This window comes from Pectinophora gossypiella, chromosome 19 (genome assembly GCF_024362695.1).
Source record: "Pectinophora gossypiella chromosome 19, ilPecGoss1.1, whole genome shotgun sequence".
Classification (NCBI taxonomy): Eukaryota; Metazoa; Arthropoda; class Insecta; order Lepidoptera; family Gelechiidae; genus Pectinophora; species Pectinophora gossypiella.
The window spans coordinates 8,973,021-8,993,883 of NC_065422.1; the positions used below are offsets into that span (position 1 = coordinate 8,973,021).

Genomic DNA, 20,863 nt, shown 5'->3' on the forward strand with positions numbered 1-20,863 from the left:
GCCAGTGTTCTTACTATTAGAGTATTTGCCACGGGGACATTCCCGCTGTGGAAATATTCCCAGAAACGGCACATATTTGGACACGACAGCGCCCAGCACCCAGTAACCTAGTAGCTGTCAGCTCTAGAATACTACTCGACACTATTACTTTACAGCACAACCTCCATGGTCTAGTAGTTAGAGCGTCGGGCTCACGATCTGGAAGTCCAAGTTCGATTCCCGATGTGGACATTGTCAAAATCGCTTTGTTTGTTTGACTATTCAAAGGAGAGTCTCACAAACTGATTTTGACAATGTCCTCGTCGAGAATCGAAGTCGTACCTCCAAATTTTCCAGGAGATTCATCAAAATAGTATAGTCTGGTTAGACAAGGCCACAGATTAAATAACAAAGTTAAATACTATAACCAAGATCATCTTTACATCTCGAATGTAAGGCAAGGTTAAAGAAATGCGTAGGTTTGATCATTATTTTTAGATGGACAATGAATAATATTCTACTATGACGTGCAGATAGACATTGAACTACTTACTGCTAGATATTACATTATACAGGATGTAAGTGACATCGTAACGAACTTTGAGGGATGATTCAGACCATGTTTCTGAGTTGATATCAAGTAGAATTTTCCGTCGCAAAAATAAGCAACTGAAAATAATTTTAAAAAATACTAAAAACTCCACTTGATATTAACTCAGAATCATGGTCTGAATCATTCCCTTCAGTATTCGTTACGGTGTCACTAATACCGATATATACTTGTATGGGGTGTAAGTGACATCCTAATAAATACTGAGAGGGGTGCTTCAGCTGATTATTCTAAGTTAATATCAAGTGGAATTTTCCATCGCAAAAGTATAAAAAAATATATTTAAAAAATCGTCAATTTTGCGACGGAAAATTCCACTTGATATTAACTCAGAATCATGGTTTGAATCATCCCCCTCAGTATTCGTTACGATGTCACTAACACCCTGTATAAACAGCCTAAATCCGTGATGGCCCTGTTCGGGAAAAACTAGGGCCCACACCTCCCGAGCTTTCTGTTCATTCATTAGTTATATAGCTCAAATGATTAATATTCATTTAAGTATACACAATTAAAAATACCAATTATTTACTTTAACATGAGTGGTTGTGACATTTAAACCCACCCGAACTTACGAGCGGCATAAGAGGCGCAACGCGCGCGCCTTTATAAGGTTACAGCAACGGACTGCGCGCCGCTACGAGGACACTGCGTCGATCTCGGCGGAACAGCTGACAGCGGCTTTTTTTCTATTATTCTCTTAAAACAAATAATTACCAGCTTTTACAGGTCGCTGATCGTTTTATTACAACACCCAGAGAAGATAACCCTTCTAAGTGATAGAGCTCTAGTCTCCAATACATGAGTTAGCGTAAGAAAGGAATCGTAAGAAAAATACCTACCATTTTATATCGACTCCATTCCACGGATTGAATTGGTTCAAGATTAGTCAGCACCATACAATAGAAATACTTTAAATTGAAATACCTACCTGACGAACAAAGATGTTATTGATATAAGTTATTTTTTTTAATAATATACGCGCTCGTTTGACCACAATCTCTTTCCGGCCAAGTAGTTTTTGTAACCTGCGGCAAATCTACAATAAGTCACGTCAAAAGAAAAAAAGACCACAATCTCACTTGATGGTAAGTGACAATGTGGTCTAGGGTGGACCACTGACCGGTCATTGATTTTTCTCATTGACCACTGCAAATTGGGTCGTGTACTGGGTTCGAAAGATAAATTATGAGATTCTGATTAAGTACTAAATAAAGATAGATCTAAAAGTAACGAAAAACTCTTTTTTTTCTATTTAGCTTATTTATGAATTTTAACCAAGAAAACGTAATAAATAAGTACGACATTTTATCACGTCTTTCTATGGCGTCACAGTATGCTTTTTCATAAAAAATCCATGACGTTTAGTAAAAAGTAACTGATTTGACTAGTAGGAAACTAGCCTATTAGACACATATAAAGCTACCTATAGTTCCTATAGGGCTGGGCAGGGCCTCATCTCAACAGTGCAGTCTCACCCGGTCACATCGCGCCTGCGAGTACCCCAGTTATTTTTTCATAAAATTCTTAAAAAAAAAACATCAGATTTAATAAGCAGACCCCGTGGGTCTAACCCGTGAAAACGAGATAATTCTAGGAGATGATACTAAAGATGATCAAAAAATTATACTCTAAAGTGGCAGCAAGGCGTCTAGTTGTAAGTCAGTCTGACGAGATGGGACGCCTGTGATTGGTGCAGAGTTATAGTTATAATAACCGCTGCGCAGACGCAAGGCACCCTAAATAGACGACCCACATACAGCACACAGCTTTCATAACCAGATACTACGGTACTGGTCTGTAGGCTTGCAGAGGGACTGCGAGGAAACTGGAATTATTACGCTTTTGGTTTTCAAGTCATAAGACCGCCTGTCCTTTTAAAATCCAAATCCAATGAATAAATGTACCTAAATGATTGTTTATAGTCGTAACGCCGACAATACTTTTAAAATCCAAACTCTGTTGTTTTACTATTGTGTCTGGAAACCTCGGCTTTACGAGGTTAACTATTGTATGTGAAAAACACAGCCTTACGAATTAAAATTAAAACATCATAAACTCGCTCCTATAAACCCTAATGGGATATCTTTTAATATTTTTAACACAGAGTCATACAAAAAAAATGTCAGGCGGAAGTTTTTTTTTTAATTTCTGTAAAATTGACGCGATTTCACATAATAGATTTTAAATTGGCTACGACGAAATAGACCTAAAAGAAATGTTCACTTTACAACTAAGAATCCAATCAAAATTGCAAAACAAGCGGGTGTAAAACACGGCCTTGCCTGCCATCAATTTCAATAAGAAGTCTTACAAACAGTACAGTCAATTAGGCGATACTTCTTGACGTCATGGCGATAAAACTCTCACTCTTATGTTCACGATATCTCCATCAGCAGGAAGGATTAACCTCACGAGGCTAAAACATGTGGCAATTTTGTAAACCGCTGACATTTCGTACATCGATGTAAATGTCCCCCAAACAAATCGGTCTATAAAGTTTCAATCTCGAAAGCAGCTTACTGATCTGTACTGACTATACAGGGTGTTAGTGACATCGTAACGAATACTAAGGGGGATTCTGAGTTAATTTGCGATGGAAAAAATCACTCGATATCAATTGAGAATCATTGTCTGAATCATCCCTCAAAGCTTTCGTTACTATGGCACTAACATTCTGTATATTCCTGTCATTTTCGAACGAACATGAGTTCGATTCCCGGTGGGGACATACTTTATAAAACAGTCTGTGATCTCTAAGCTGGCTCAGACATTGCAGGCTGACCATCTGATTGCCCATAAGTTAGATGATCCGTGCTTCAGAGTAAGTACCGTAGACGTTACATGAGCCATGTCAGTAGCCTTTGGCGGCTCTATAGTAACCCTGAACCCAGAGTCATTGATCTCACAACCCACACGAGAGAAGAAGGCTGAACATGTGCAGTTGGGAAGCGTAAATTTAGAGAGTAGATGATATTAAGTTCCCCTCAACATCTCCTCTCTTTCACTTCCCTCCAAATTAATCATGTCAAATTAGTAAATGCACTTAGTCTAAGTTCATGACATGACTTCATATCGTTCTCAATACCCTCAAGCGTATTGTCTTACCATTAAGTTACACGCTACCTATTTGGCTGGCCAAGTAGAGCATGGCCGAAGAGCAAATTTTAAAGAATCCATGCAAAGGAAAGTCTGGTCAAAGCGAGAGCGGTTTGCTAATTTTATTTATAAATATGAAATAAGCTCTTATTAAAATACAGTTTGGCGGTCAAAAGTCACACATTTCACTTTACATCGACCACTGCGAACTTTCTCAAGAACCTTTTTACAATAAATTAACAAGAAATGAACTCTTAAATGTGAATGCCCCGGTAATGGCCGTATAAAATCAGTCGGTTACTTCAGAACGATTCGGGTGAATCAATTCCGTCCTTTAGGTACATTTTCTGAACATACTTAAAAATATCATACTTAATAATATGTACTTATAAAAATGACATCCTGAGAGTGAGTAATATAAGATAAATAAGATGATAGGCAGTAACTATGTAATTGGGTAGTTTCCTAGGTCAAAGATATATTATGAAATTCTGTTTAGATACTAAATAAAGACAAATCTAAAGGTGACAAAAATTTTTTTCTCTGTTTAACATAATAATAAGTGCGACATTTTGTTAAGTTTTTCTATGACGTCACAAGTTGCATTTTCATACAAATTCCATAGGGAGTAATTTCGTGTTTTGACGTTTAATAAAAAGTAACTGATTTGACTAGTTGGAAACTACCGTATTCTGTATTTCAAAGTTACTAACTCATGGCCTATAAGTAACGCGTCCCATCTACTTTGCTATCTTACCTAAAATATTAAATACCTACCTATAATGTTTCCTAAAAGTTTTCCAAAGCGTTCCTAAACGAGAAGGATTTGATAATTTAGTAAGAACTTTTTATTTCTTATAATATTCATATTCACCAATTTGTTTACATTTCGGGGCAAACACCTGAATCTAACGGATGAACAAAACATTGTTGTGGTGTGTTTATCTCAGCATGTGTATTGTTATGTTGTGTTGGTCTCACGTGTTGTGTTTTGTTGCAGATCGGCAGAGATGATCCATGTGGATGAGACAGACCCTGTGGGAGGTAAGATGTCTTTTATCACTATTTCGATGAACGGAATTTTTCGCGTTGATAAGGTCGTGAACTGCCGGCAGTAACTACTCGCACTATGATGTCAGACACATTATTGAGCTGGCATATGCTTCTGATATTAACTGTCAATGATTATCGAAGAGTTAGTAACTAAGAGAATTGTAACATTTCATGTACTTAAGTAAGTAATTATTTGCAAGAGATCTCAGAAGTGATACCGCAAGAGTTGCGAGTGGGGAATTTGATTGTATGAAGCGAGTCGAAGTTCTCGAACAATACGAAATATTCCCGATTCGGAACGCACCGTTGCCGCCTCTGTGTACATCAAACTGTTTATAATCACAAGACAGAAAATCTCGCAAGACGACCAAATTAGAAACAATTCGTAACAGTTCTTTATTGCACTGATATCGTCGACCCTTGCTGGCGCCACCACACATTTTCCTCACACATTCTTGGCTGGACAAAATCCAGCGTCATAATCTCGAGTATTCATTTGTTCCCTTCGGTTATAAAACGGAGGCCATCAGCTCCAAGGAATACAAAATAAAATAAACAAACCACTCGATTTTTGGCAGACGCACGGATTCCACTTTATTTCTGGATCGCATATTTTGAACGTCTCGCGAAGACGCGCGTTGACAGTTTCCGAACGCACCATCATTTTGTCTACGCCTGACTAACGTTTAAAAAGTATTGCTCAAGTATTTCAGTGATGTCTCAAAAACGCAATGGCTTCGTTAATGTCTTACTGCCTAACGGTTTGTTGTTTGATCAACCAAAGGAAGTGATAAGTTTAAGTTAGTACATACAGATTGAGAATACCTACCGACCTCATCCTGCTGTTGAATGAGGACTCCTTCGACGAGTGCCTACGAGCTAGTACGTAGAGAACTGGCCACCAGCGCGAGTCAAGTTTGAATATAGAAGACTCATGGCTGCGTGCGCAGTAACAAGAGGCACTCCATCACGAACCGCCGCGCCGTACAGAACACTCGCGTCAAGAATGTTATAGTAAACCATACCATGTGTCTACGTATATATAATCGAACAATGCAATAATAAAACAATCGTGAGAATCAGAAATCGTCTTTACTTATAACCGTGATGCTCCTTATGCGCAAATAAGCTACAGTGCAAAACCTACTTATTAAGTAAGTACCTACAAATGCCTACAATATAGACACCCTCATCGCTTTTCACTTCGTATGTACCAAAGGCGATAGTTAATTAATATTTCCATTAATCGCTTCACACGACACGACAGTTAATGTCTTTCAGTTACGAATAATTCAAGATTCAACAACTTTAAACATTATTTTTTTAAGCTTTTCCTTTATTTTTTTTGAAATGATGTTTATTTTTAAAAACGTGAGTAAGCTGTCAATCAAAATTCTTTGTTTCGCAATTTTCCTTTGCATTTTGGTTCGTATTTTGACGCAGAAAATTGCTCAATTTTTTCTTTAGCCATTTTTTCCCGCCTTGCGACTCTCGTGTCCATTAATATTTGGTAACTTTTGTCATCCTACCTGGTACTTTTCCTCTCTCTACTTAAAGGTTTTGCAAAGGCAAAATTCAGATGCATAGACATCTACCTTCCATTGTTCTGTATTGCCAAGTGCCCTGCCTGTATTTCTATTGATCCATTTGTTCAAATCATTTCAATTACTTACTATAATTGTCAATCTCATTACTATTTAGCTACCTACCAACCGAATAATAAATATGTTTCGACTGGCTGATATTTTACTTCACATTTTAAACTCCCGACAGTCCAGGAAATGCCAAAGATCTCGTTTAGTATGTAGGTAAGTTTATTGAGTGGCCAATTTTATAGCTGCACAATTAGCCCAGTTGAAATTAAATGTCGCGTCAAATTTAATTGCGAGTTAAACCGAAACAAAGACATTGCGTCAATTCGCTCCACTTAACCGCACCTGTTCGACTGTCAGCGAGGAGCGACTGTCGTTTCGTCGATAGTGTACAGTAGAGTACGACCTCTGACTACCCCAATTGGGATATAGTCGTGCACTTCGATGTACAATTACGAACACAGTTAACGATTTTTAGAGACGGCGATACGACTCTCATTATCTAATCTTATTCTTCTAATAGAGCTCGGTGAAATGCGGTTTTATGTAGGTACTTAATGCTCATCAGAAACAGCTGTTGTTGCAGTTTAACACAGTTGGCTCGACCATCATAGACGGCGATACGGCTCACCATCTATCACGTTTGTCTAACAGAAAGCTCGGTGAGACGTGGGACTTAGTTCATCTTGCGATGAATGTTTCATGTGCACTTCGACCTATAATTACGAACACAGTTCTTTATCGATTTTAGGGATGACAATACGGTTCGTCTATCTTATTCCGACAAAAACATTTTCATGTAAAGTGTTGCCAAGACGAAATCATGTCGATCGTAATGTCAAAAAGTTAGCAATACCCTCATGTAGAACCAAGCTTCTTAACTCTACACGTTCTAACTATACAAAAACTAGATTAACAAACTCTACACGTTAGGTAAAATGTGGGAGTGCCACTTTTTTTTTGACGTGACTTATTGTAGATTTACCGCAGATGGTATTAACTACTTGACCGGACAAATGGGAAGCGCTGAAGGCTCTCACCCGGTACAACGTTTAAGACAACAGGCCTGAGGGTGCCCAGTTGGGCACGAACCTCGGCTCAGGGCGTCGTCTGAGAGGAAAAATATTTGAAAGAATTAATCGTATATTACGTCCTTCGGACGCCGATACTTTTCAGCACCGTCCCTAAGCGGGATGTATTCGAAAGCCGCAACTACCAGGGGATTTGGGTGGTGCGGAGCAGAATCGAAAAAAACGTTTTGAAGCTAATTTGAGCCATTGGGCAATGGTTGGCAGACCTAGGTGAATGTGCCGATTTTCATTGCGAAGGAACCACGGAGCTACCGTGGCTTTCCGCATGAAACGATTTTGTATTACCTGTAGACGGTGGATTTGAGAGGGACTCGCGTGAGCGAATCCCCGAGCCCCAAATTGGTATAACACAGCTCGGTGAAATGCGGTTACGTAGGTACGTACTTACTTCATCCTGCGATAGTTATACCTTTTGACTACCCCAATTGGAATTATTATCGTGAGCTTAAATAGATGTGTGTCGTATTGATTAACCAGGAGATAGTCCTTAGAATCCGCCATTTGTCCGGCCAAGTAGTTTGTCGTCAAACAAAAAGCACCTTACCCTTTTGGGTTCTAGGTGCAAGTTATAATACCTACCTATTTAGATTTCTAAAGCGAAAATGTATTGTAATCCATTATCGCTTTTCCGCCAACAGTAGGCCTGATGGCTGGACTAGATCGGAAGTCCATGACTTTCACATTTATCATTATATTAATAAATTTTCTTATATCTATAAGTATTTAATTTGTACTAAAATAACTTATTGAATGTTTATTACGTAATTATTGTGACAGAATTGGCGAACGAACGATTAATTAAATTAAATTAAATTGTATATCTTTCATAAAATGTGTATCAAAAATATATGCAACTGGTCAAGGCGTGTCGAACATGCAAAATCTTGAGTTCAGTGGTTCTTTACCACCATCACCCATCAGTGTGCGTTACCCCAACAAGAAAGTATCTCCTAGAGTTATATGAGTAGAACGTATAGTTGGTGCCTTATCTGCTGTAAATGTGCCCCCACATAAAAAATGTGTGCCCCCTGTCGTTTCGAAAAAAAATCGAAAAAACGATTCTTGCTGGGGTAACGTTTTTCTAGCAGGAAAATTCTAAACGAATGATCGGAGAGAGAAAAACTGTGCATGGCCAGATAGCTTATATGTGTGCCAAAATGTGCCCCCAAAAATAAAATCTGTGCCCCTTCAGATTTTCGAGATATTGCATTTCCTGCTGGAGTAACGTTTTGATGAATAGTATATCTCTAAAACCATTGCATGTGCCCCTGTAGAATAAACATACGCGAGTAGCTCTTAATGTGTGCCCCTTTGTGCCCCAATTAGATTTTAGAAAATATTTATAGTTTTCAAGTTATCGCGGTTTTATGAAAACCCGAAAAAACATCGCAGCGCCTAAATGAGACAAGGCATAACTTCGCTGAAAACTGTATTCGGTCTTTCTTGACGCTAATAATAACCATACAAAGTTTCAAAAATGTTCATGCATGCGTTTTTGAATAATCTTGCTAAAAGTAAAAACGATGGTGTCATAACTTTGACGGCAAAATACAAGGAACTGGCACAATCCCAGATGTGTAGGTGTAAACCAAAATCTTGTGCCTTTAGTCAAAAATATATGGTGAAAATATTGAGCTTCAAATGTTACGCATTAAGTAAATATAAACAAAAAACCAAAATATGTAAACAACGGCTGGTTATCCGACCAAATCTGAATGACTACTAAAAAGCGACGGATTCATACTTAACGAGGACCTTCTTTATTGGACGTATTATACCTAAGCTGTTGTCCTTACAGTCGCGTTCAAAAGTTTTGAGGGCTAATTAAAAAATATATTAAATGCACCTTGTGACTATATAAATGAAACAGCTTGTTGATGTGGAAATTATTATTTACATTAGTATAAAAATACAGGTATGTCACAAAACAGTTTGGTCACGATTTTGAGCATGTTAGTCACATGTACATTTTATTTGAAAATGGCTCTTATAAATGTACTTAATCATGTGTAAGGTCATAGAAACAGCTATTAAAATATAATCCAATAACAACTTTATTTTATTAGTTATTACTTTTCTACTTCAGTGTACTCAGGCACAACACGTGTGAACCGGTTAGTGAGTAAAGTAAAGAAGGTCATCGATATGTATGAATCCGTCGCTTTTTAGTAGTCATTCAGATTTGGTCGGATAACCAGCCGTTGTTTACATATTTTGGTTTTTTGTTTATATTTACTTAATGCGTAACATTTGAAGCTCAATATTTTCACCATATATTTTTGACTAAAGGCACAAGATTTTGGTTTACACCTACACATCTGGGATTGTGCCAGTTCCTTGTATTTTGCCGTCAAAGTTATGACACCATCGTTTTTACTTTTAGCAAGATTATTCAAAAACGCATGCATGAACATTTTTGAAACTTTGTATGGTTATTATTAGCGTCAAGAAAGACCGAATACAGTTTTCAGCGAAGTTATGCCTTGTCTCATTTAGGCGCTGCGATGTTTTTTCGGGTTTTCATAAAACCGCGATAACTTGAAAACTATAAATATTTTCTAAAATCTAATTGGGGCACAAAGGGGCACACATTAAGAGCTACTCGCGTATGTTTATTCTACAGGGGCACATGCAATAGTTTTAGAGATATACTATTCATCAAAACGTTACTCCAGCAGGAAATGCAATATCTCGAAAATCTGAAGGGGCACAGATTTTATTTTTGGGGGCACATTTTGGCACACATATAAGCTATCTGGCCATGCACAGTTTTTCTCTCTCCGATCATTCGTTTAGAATTTTCCTGCTAGAAAAACGTTACCCCAGCAAGAATCGTTTTTTCGATTTTTTTTCGAAACGACAGGGGGCACACATTTTTTATGTGGGGGCACATTTACAGCAGATAAGGCACCAACTATACGTTCTACTCATATAACTCTAGGAGATACTTTCTTGTTGGGGTAACGCACACCACCCATCACGTTGGTTTAACAAAAAGCTCGCAGCGTGGGTACTTAGTTCATCTTGTGATGGATGTACCTCTGACTACCCCATTGGGATATAGGTGTGAGCTTATAAATTATGTTATGTTAGTAGACCTCTATGATGCCCAAATTACTCGTCAGTGCCTATATCCTTCAGTTTAAAGATGCCAAACTCTATTTTGCGTAATTTAACAGTAGAATAGAAATGTACACGCCTATTTCCCGCCGGGGTAAACAGAGACTAGGAATTCCATTTGCTTCGATCCTGACATACTTCTCTTGCTTCCTCCACATTCATCAATCGTTTCATTCACGCACGCCGGTTCAAAGTAAGCCGGGTTTTCTAAAGACATCTCCAATGTAAGTAAATTTAAATTTAGAGAATACAGAATCGATTACAAAATCAACTTCGCAACGGAACAAACAATTTTGTACAAATATTTGTACAGCAGGGTACGAAAGACATATTAACAAGCACTATGAAAATCTGTTGAAAATTCGACTTAAGTACTTACAAGTTAAATGTAGGGTAAGGTTGCTTAAGTCGTACCCCCTAAGGAAGTAATGCTGTAAAATTCAGTACAATAGAAATAATACAAAAACATCTGCATCTAAAGAATCTTTATTTATTTGCTTTTTAATTAATAATCACAGAAACTTAAAATCTTTTATCAAAACAGGTATTATAACGTTTTTTCCAAAATATAGCTTCGGTACGATTAAGGCGCCTGGTTGCCTAATTCGTACTACTTATAGCCTAAGTCGTACTTAGACAATAAATTTGAGAAATCATATTATAAACTATATAGAAAAACGATGAGGTAGTTCAAATTTTTCAGCAAGCTCGAAAGCAAGTTTTCTGAATTCAGTGGTAGTCAAACCGAAGAAACAAGACTCTAGATTCATCAAATGCTGTGCTAGTATTTCTTCCATGTCTGGTGACATGTCATTAGGTCTTCCAAATTTAGTTTTTCAATTCAAACCTTTTAAATGTCGTCGCAGTGTGGGCTTTGGTATATTAAATCTTCTACAGGCGTCATTAAAACCAATTTCTCCATTCCGATGTTTCTCTAAAGCTTCGTCCATAATCCTCTTGCTTCCAAATATTGTACTTTCTTTTCGCCATATTTATAATCTGGTAAAAAATCTACTCATCTACTCATCCATCCATATCATCACGACCGTTATTCCCTAAGGGGGGTGGTCAGAAGCATATTCTAATCAAAGACCTGACCTATGCTCACGCTCCTGCTTATTAAACAATTTTCTCAATACCTAAGTCGTACCGGTACGAGTAAGGAATTTTGCACAGGTACGACTTAAGCAGCGGGGTTTCTAAGTTTAAAATTAAAATCACTGGCATAACCTAAAAAAGTTCGAACGTTTGAGTATGTCTAAACGATTGCCAATTAAGTATTACAAATAAGTGTAAACAAAGAAATAATGTAAGGATCATATTCTTGGCATAAAAAGCTTACGAATGAGACAAAAATTTTAATGAAAATTGCGTAAAAACTTACTTCTTTGAATTATTTCTGCTGCACGAAGCCGGCCAGCAAACCATTTGTTTACGTTTGCTCGGGCGACTAAATAGTTCAGGCGGGCAACATTAGATGGCGCAATTTATAAGTATCAGACAAGATATAGCCGCGGTACGACTTAGGCCGTGGTACGACTTAAGCAACCTTACCCTACTTATGCATATTACATGTCAGTCGACTGCATAAGATCACAAAATCTTTCAAAGGGTTACAATGTATACGTTTTTACAATAAGATTCCCATTGACGTTCAGAACTTACCTTTGAACAGTTTGAAGACAGTAAGCAAATATAAACTTTAAAAAAAATGTTATTAAGTACTTACTTACCTATGAGGTTAGTGATTATTTAGAAGATATTCCGGCCAAGTAGTTAATGCCATCTGCGGCAAATCTACAATAAGTCATGTCAAAAAAAAAATAGATGATATGAATGCATGGGATTCATATTTGGGATTCTGACTGGGAACTGATATTAGGCATCCAAAATACTTGATTGTAAGTATATAGGTATTTATGTTTTTTTATCAGTTTTAAACAGTCTTGATCGATGGCATAACAAACTTTGTTTAAAACCTCTAAACAAAATAATAAAAAAAACATTACAGGTTATAATCAACAAATACTTAATGTGTAACAAAAGTAAATGTATAATTATACTACAAGGTGAATGGCTCGTATTGTCAACAGCCAAAAATATTGTATGTGCTTTCCACAAAAAGCACAAATCGAATGTCATTAGCGACATAATAAACAAATAAAAAGAATAAGAATATTTACGTAGAATTTGGCAAGAAACCACCGACCGATTGGCTTAAGTTGTATGCCAATTTTTTATTTATTTATTATGAGAATATTAGTTTTGGCCACAATATGTCTTTATGTAGGTATAGAGGCACAGATTTTTTTTTTTGACAAGTCACGTCAGTTCATCTTGCGATGAATGTTTCATGTGCACTTCGATCTATAATTACGAACACAGTTCTTTATCGATTTTAGGGATGACAATACGGTTCGTCTATCTTATTCCGACAAAAACATTTTCATGTAAAGTGTTGCCAAGACGAAATCATGTCGATCGTAATGTCAAAAAGTTAGCAATACCCTCATGTAGAACCAAGCTTCTTAACTCTACACGTTCTAACTATACAAAAACTAGATTAACAAACTCTACACGTTAGGTAAAATGTGGGAGTGCCACTTTTTTTTTGACGTGACTTATTGTAGATTTGCCGCAGATGGCATTAACTACTTGGCCGGACAAATGGGGAGCGCTGAAGGCTCTCACCCGGTACAACGTTTAAGACAACGGGCCTGAGGGTGCCCAGTTGGGCGCGAACCTCGGCTCAGGGCGTCGTCTGAGAGGAAAAATATTTGAAAGAATTAATCGACCCTAGTGGGTCGATAGCGATGAGCGCTGAATGAGGGAAATCGTCGACCGCGCCGGCGGGGTCGGTATCAGGGACCTGTAGAGGCACAGAGTAGGCACACCCCGGACACTTCATACGAAAAACATCGTTTTACGCAGACACCTCGTACACACACATTGACGTTATCGTACACGCGCATCTGTGTGTGTGACGTCTGATGTGTACAGAATTATGTTGCTACCTATATTGCTTCTCTTTATTTGTGGGTGAAAAAACAAAGATAAAAGATGTTTGTCTGTTACCCATGAAATTAGAAGGTTAAACGAAGGCAAATTTGTACAGCGCCATCTATATATTTTTTGGGTAACGTAGCCTGGAAAGTTCCTCATTGGGGAACGCCAGTTCGAACCTTGGTACCGGACTAGCACCAATGTGTTATTAATTTATCTTCAGTGCAGTTTTCACTAACACAGTTGGCTCGACCATTATAGACGGCGATACGGCTCACCACCTTTCACGTTGGTCTAACAGAAAGCTTGGTGAGGTATGGATACCTGGTTCATCTTGCGATAGATGTACCTCTGATTACGCCAGTCGGAATAAAGTCGTGTGCTTCTTCTTCTATAGTGTGGGTTAAGAGGTGGATTACCAACCTCAACAATCCTGGTGTCAGGGTTATTATTGTCGTGTGCTTATGGTATGTAAGAGCGGGATCGCAGGTACCTACCCAGAATCTTTCGCCTGTGCATAGTTATGTCTACTCGCCCCGTAACAAATAGACAATAATACAGTATGAGTAACAGGTTACCGCGCACGTCACGGTCTCAAAGAAACGTTCAACTCGTAACATTTACCACTGTCGCTTCTGTCACACCGAGAGCTTTAGATTAGATTTAAATATCTCGAAATTTTCGGGCTCTCGTCCACTTCATAAAAAAATTGAAGTTAGGATGCCTGAAAACTGCTTGTTTGTAATAATAATAATAATAAGTTTATTTCGGACTTATAAAAAACATCCATATTTGTTATTAACATTACATACTTAAATCATATCTATTATTTATCTTATTCTTGTGATAGTGAGGTTAATTAAAACAAAATATTTTTTGAAAAAAAAATAAAAAATAAATCCTTTATTCTTTAAAAATAACTAACCAAAATAATTAAGTTTTCTTTGCAAATCAGCATTATCAAACTCAAGGAGATTCACCCAATCCCGTCAATCTCGAATGGAATCTCGTCATGTTATGCTTCGGGATTGATCCCGAAAAATTTGACTAGATCTCGCGAGATCGGGTTTGCTTTCCGTAATCCACACACACCTCAACGACGTAGGCAGACCCACAGTTGTCACAGTGTCATCACCCGCCGCCATTTAATAAAGAAAGAAAGAAAGAAATCTAGGGACAGGAACACCACAGTAATAAAATAAAACAAAACACGGAATAACACATAACTTACAACCAAAACACGTAATAAAAACAACTTACACAAGAGAGTACAAATAAATAGACTGTAAACATTAAGGCAAATTGTAATTGTGTGTATGGACTGGTCAACAATGATAATAACATTCGATCCAAGATGGCAATAGCCTGGTTTATATTCCTGCATTCAAATGCCATAAATAGTTGCATCATTTTTGTACATTTTTGTACAATGAATCGAATGGTGTCGTCTTATCAGTGCATGCATGCATCAATAATCAAATTGGTCTTGGGATGAATATCAGAAGGGAACCTATTGACTTCGCTGCCTATGGCTCTCACTACCGATAGAGAACTTTTACGATATGTAGGTATAACAAATACTGAGGGGGATGATTCAGCTCATTATTCTGAGTTAATATCAAGTGGAATTTTCCATCGCAAAAGTATAGAATTGAAAATAATTTGAAAAATCACCAAAATAGCATGAATTTTGCGACGGAAAATTCCACTTGATATTAACTCAGAATCATGGTCTGTATCATCCCCCTCAGTGGCCTCAGTATTCGTTACGATGTCACTAACAGCCTGTATTTCATGTATGTACATTTTCTTTTTTGTTTTAAAGAATTACGCTACAGTGCAACACGCATCCAAAGCAATGCACCAGACTAAACAATACCGGCTAAAGGTTACGATGCACGTTGTACTTGCATGAGTCTCAGTTGGCTCTGAGCCAGAATGCAGGCGGCCAATTTTTATACGGTATTCTTTTAACGACCGCAGTTTCTTACCAGAAATGTTGTGTAGGGTTCCTTTGAAGGCCATGTAAACGTTTAAATGTACTACGTTATGAATAGGGGCCTAAAAAAGCTATAGGTAGGTACTTACAAAGAAAAAAATAAGTCGAAAATCTGACTCGGATAGGACTTCAACCCGCCGATATAATAATAATTATAAATAAAAAGGGGTTAAAAAGGCCACATCGAAGCAATTCATCTAAAAAGCAATATTGCTATTTGACATTTGTTTGCATTGCGCACTTACTTTTATATGCGCAACTGTCAATTTGCAATATTGCTTTTTTTAGATGAATTGCTGCGATTTGGCCTTTTTAACCCCCCTGTAATCTTCACAGATTACATACTTGTCTAATAAGTGACAATCTTGTAGCTAAAGAAGGAACATTCATTCATTCTAGTCTAAAAGATCCTAGCCTTGAAAACTCCACGATCACATAGAGTAAAATAAACAGTATACAGAACCCACAAGTAAGTGTACGTATCTCGTATCTGTCCGGTTTTCGATACCGGTTTATGTTGCTTCTGTTTTTATAGGCAGGTAGGTACTTTCTAAAACCGGCCCGAGTTCTGATACCGACGATACGTCGTCTTAGGTATAACAGGTCTCATACAATAGAAAGTAAATATTTATACCTATGGTACTTATATATTTTTAAAGATTCATTCACTTTGGTTGAGCATTCTAGTAAACAAACAGTTGTTAATGATGCGAGTAGAAGTAACTATTTCGAAATATTATCTTTTTTATCAAAGCAAGTGTGCTTTATCTAATGTTTATAGTGATTTTAAAACATTTTATGTGAAAAATACACTGTGATTTAAGCGAAAACATGAGAAACAGTGTCGGTTGTTTGTTTACTCAATCTTATATACCTACTTTAAGTGATATTTCTTTTTATCTATGTTTATGTGTAGTTAGGACATTTTGTGCTGCAACGATTCCTCTGTCAGCGGCCATGACCAAAATGATTACTTCCAAAATTTGTGATCCCTACAAAGTGATTTTTGTAACATGCCTCGCCGGTTTGGACCTTCGGAGCGTAAGCCCAACGCTCAACTACTGGACCACTGAGGCCGTTAGGCATTCTAAATGTGTGTATGAATGGTAAATTGACATTGTATGTTTGTTTGTTTCAGAGATAGAGCCTCCATTCCCGTGTAGAGATGTCACTATCAAGAGAAGCACTGATGTCAACGACTTCTATGAAATGCTGTCAGAAATCGGCAGGTTAGTTCCGAATAGGCTATATGACAACCTAGCCAAATGAGATACTTTTCACGAAACGTCAAAGTTTTCTTTGGAGTTTGCATGGAAAAGATGTCCTGGGACGTCATCAATAAAAGCTGTCAAACGTCGTACTTGTCGTCGTATTGTTATTTAATCCATAAATACAATTCGAAAATAAGTCGAAATGAGATTGATTTCTGATCATCTTTGACTGGCATCTATTTCTAGATTTGCATTTTACAATTTATCTTTGACCCAGTCAAATATCCAATTTTAATTGAATCCCCTTTTTCCTACAGGAGATGTCCTGTAGGTATTCCATTTAATATCATCACCATTAAGAGCCACGCTCTTACCGGTGTAGCATTCTCCACTCTTGTCTATCAAAGGCCAATTCTTTGACTTCCTTATAAGTAAGGAAGTCAAAGAATTCGTGTCTTAACACGACGCTCGCCTTCTCTTTAATTTGTTCCATGTAAGATTTCATTTGATTTGTTCGATAATTTAACAAACCTTACGATTTCACAGAGGCAAATTCGGCACGGTATACCTTTGCCGGGAAAAATCCACCGGGTTGGAGCTGGCTGCGAAGCTGGTGTCAGTGGTGCGAAGAGACGAGCGACGGAATGTAGAGCGCGAGGTGGACGTCATGAGGCGCCTCCGTCACCCTCGACTGATCCAACTGTATGACGCATACGAGTGGGGCAAGCATATGTGTGTCGTGCTTGAACTGTGAGTACCTTTTTTATATTATTTTTCTGCGTCCAGCTCCAAAATGGGATGAAAACACATAACTCGCGCGATAGCCATCATCTCTCATCATTCCGTTTTTCACAGGGTCCGCTTACCTAACCTGAAGATTTGACAGGTCCGGTTTTTTACAGAAGCGACTGCCTGTCTGACCCCGCGAAGGAAAAGCCACCTTAATACAGTCACATACCTACAAAAATGCATTTCTCGGGAATGTGGGTCTCCTCGCGATGTTGACCTTCACCGCGAGCACGTGATAATTATTTATGATCTAAATATGAATTCTAAAACTAATTCGACAATCATTGGTTTAGGCCTGTGCTGGATTCGAACCTACGACCTCAAAGTGAGAGCCAAGCGTTCTACCAACTGGGCTACCACGGCTCTAACGCGCGTGATAACCGAAGTATACAATATGTATACGGATATACTCGCGGGCGTAGTAAACCTAGCGTATTACCTTCATACGATAATTAACGGTTCAAACTCAGTTCCGGACTTGCACCAATGAGTTGTTTTAAGTATCTTCAGTGCATTTTTCACTAACACAGTTGGCTCGACCATTATAGACGGCGGTACGGCTGGGTGAGGGGAGGCCTGTGCCCAGCATAGGACGTATATATAGGCTGTTCATGTGTGTGTAAGGCGTACATAACATAACAAATACTTTATTGCACAAACAGGAAAAAACAAAAGACAAAACAAAAGAGAAATAGAATACCTACCTACCTACCTAGCGTACTTACCTTCTTTCTTATTGTTCAGACACTTTTCCATACGTGCAGCCTGCAACTAAAAACTTTGGATGGTGTGCGTGGGGCTGAAGCCAACACGTAAAGTCCCCTTAAAAAATATCTGAGAATAATGGTACACCAACCGGCGATTATCCCTGTATGCACATTTTTTTAATTTACTTTTGATTAACAGCTGAATAGCACTGTAAATAAAACCACTAGTATCTATATGCTAATTACAAATCTCCATCTATAGGTTTCAATATAGACTCTATAAAGTAGGCTAATTAAATGAACATAAAAATTAATCAAAATTAAAAATTTTGGAAAAACCCACGACGGTAAAAATATCATCGAAAAAGAATAAAATAACTCAAAACCCCCGACTTAACCCAATTATTATGTAACGAAATATTATATTAGACTTAAAAATACTTTCTAAAAAAGAGTTGATATCTCGAGACATCGGTAATAGATATACTTAAGTACCTAAACAATGAATATGGATGTTTACAGTTTTTTCCTAACGTGTCTGTTTCTCGAAGATATACTTAAATGTAGCGATAATAATTTTACCATAATACATAACCGAGGAATATCCGTCGGGGGCTGCCTTTTCTATATGAAATTTCAACAGAAATTTAATCATACTCATAAGTGTATTTTATGTCGTCGTTAAACATCTACAATTATTCTTCAATAATTGTATTCACGTCACTAGAAAAACTTTAGCTGGGTTAATGGCAGCCCCCGACGGACGTTTCACACTAATATAGCAGCGCCTCCTAGTGAGTTAATATCATAAGACTTATCTTAGACCATGCACCATTGAAATTGGACAATTCGTTTTAATATTATTGCAATACTATTTTTCACTAATATTGTAGCACCCTCTAGAAAGACGTAATTTTTATATTATTTGGGAACATGCAATAAGCTACCACGTACACATTGCCGAAAACAGAATTTATTGTAATCGGACATTTCGTTTTGATTATATTGCAACATTGTTTTGCACTAATATTGTGGCACCCCCTAGTGAGTTACAGCCATGACACCTGTCTAAGAACATGAACTCATCAAACACAATCCCGTTATTGAAAACCGCCTCAAAATCGGATCATTAGTTTAAAAGATAGGTGGTAACATTACTTTGCACAAACGCACACACAAACATCTCTCACCCTAAACGCATATACCTGCTCCGTTCCGTCGTGGGTAATAAATGTAATTAAAATTATACTAACCGTAATTAACAACACTTTGCTTTACTTAATACATAACATACATAAACTGCCTATATACGTCCCACTGCTGGGCACAGGCCTCCCTTCAATCAACCGGAGGGGGTATGGAGCATACTCCACCACGCTGCTCCACTGCGGGTTGGTGGAGGTATTTTTACGGCTAATAGCCGGGACCAACGGCTTAACGTGCCCTCCGAAGCACGGAATCATCTTACTTTTTCGGACAATCAGGTGATTCAAGCCTGAAAAGTCCTTACCAAACAAAGGATAGTCTCACAAAGTGATTTCGACAATGTCCCCATCGGGAATCGAACCCGGACCACCAGATCGTGAGCCTAACGCTCTAACCACTAGACCACGGAGGCTGTTTACTTAATACTACCTGATTATTGAGTGATGGGTTCAAGTTTATGAATTAAATGAGGATTAATTGGATGAATTTGATTCACTTGACCACACAATCCACGTGCCACTTATAGTCGATCTTGATTTTTCTTTAATCTTCGCCAATCACTTCGTATTATCTACAATTTATTGATTGTGATCTTCTCTGAAATCTGGCTCGAAGGACCATGAATATGCCTGATATGCCTTTTTACTGATTTTTAAGGGATTTAGGTAGCAATGAAACAGCACCGTGTTCGACGTAATTACGTGTAATCAATGGAACCGAAAAAAAAAACGCCTGTCAGAAACAATTAACTAATAAAAACTATTGCAAATAAATTGCTATTATAAATTGAAGAGGCGTTTCGAATAATATTGACTCTAAACTCTAATATTGTGGCGCCCCCTAGTGAGTTACAGACATGACACCTGTCTAATAACATGAACTCATCAAACACAAACCCGTTATTGAAAACCGTATCAAAATCGGATTATTAGTTTAGAAGATAATTAATAACATTTCTTTGCACAAACGCACACAAACATCTCTCACCCTAAACGCATAATACCTGCTCCGTTCCGTCGTGGGTAAAAAGAAAGTTAATAATAAAATAAATTTCAAACATGCGTCAATAACAGAAACAATAACAATCACAAACAGTACCAGTTTATCTATGCAATTTACTAAGTGATGGTGTTAAAATAGCCTTGTGTCAGTAGTCTTTTCACAGTGGTTGTGCTTGTGCTAAAGAGGTCAATATCCCCGTTACTGGAAGCCTCGTTGAAACTTCTAGCTCTGCGCAAAAGAAATGCATTAAGCCTGTAATATACTCGCGTAAAGGGTGTGAACATTATTATTAATCCATCATCAAATGGCTACAAGGTGTTTTCTGATCACTTGTGGCTTTGTCCACCTCTTTAAAGATTACAGCCGTGATTTTATGCAGATATAGTGTTTTATATTTAGTTT

The 20,863-nt window shown here is 37.7% G+C and overlaps 1 protein-coding gene across 2 annotated transcripts in view; it reads left to right on the plus strand.

Annotated features, from left to right (window-relative positions):
- The window catches only part of LOC126375659 (probable serine/threonine-protein kinase fhkE), a 64,008-nt gene that overhangs the window by 21,953 nt on the left and 21,192 nt on the right, over nucleotides 1-20,863 (plus strand). For both annotated transcript variants that reach the window (XM_050022714.1, XM_050022713.1), the window contains exons 2-4: nucleotides 4,689-4,732; nucleotides 16,685-16,775; nucleotides 17,304-17,507. In XM_050022714.1, the coding sequence (XP_049878671.1) occupies nucleotides 4,699-4,732; nucleotides 16,685-16,775; nucleotides 17,304-17,507 (329 nt within the window). In that variant the 5' untranslated portion in view covers nucleotides 4,689-4,698. The remainder of the gene's footprint in view (nucleotides 1-4,688; nucleotides 4,733-16,684; nucleotides 16,776-17,303; nucleotides 17,508-20,863) is intronic.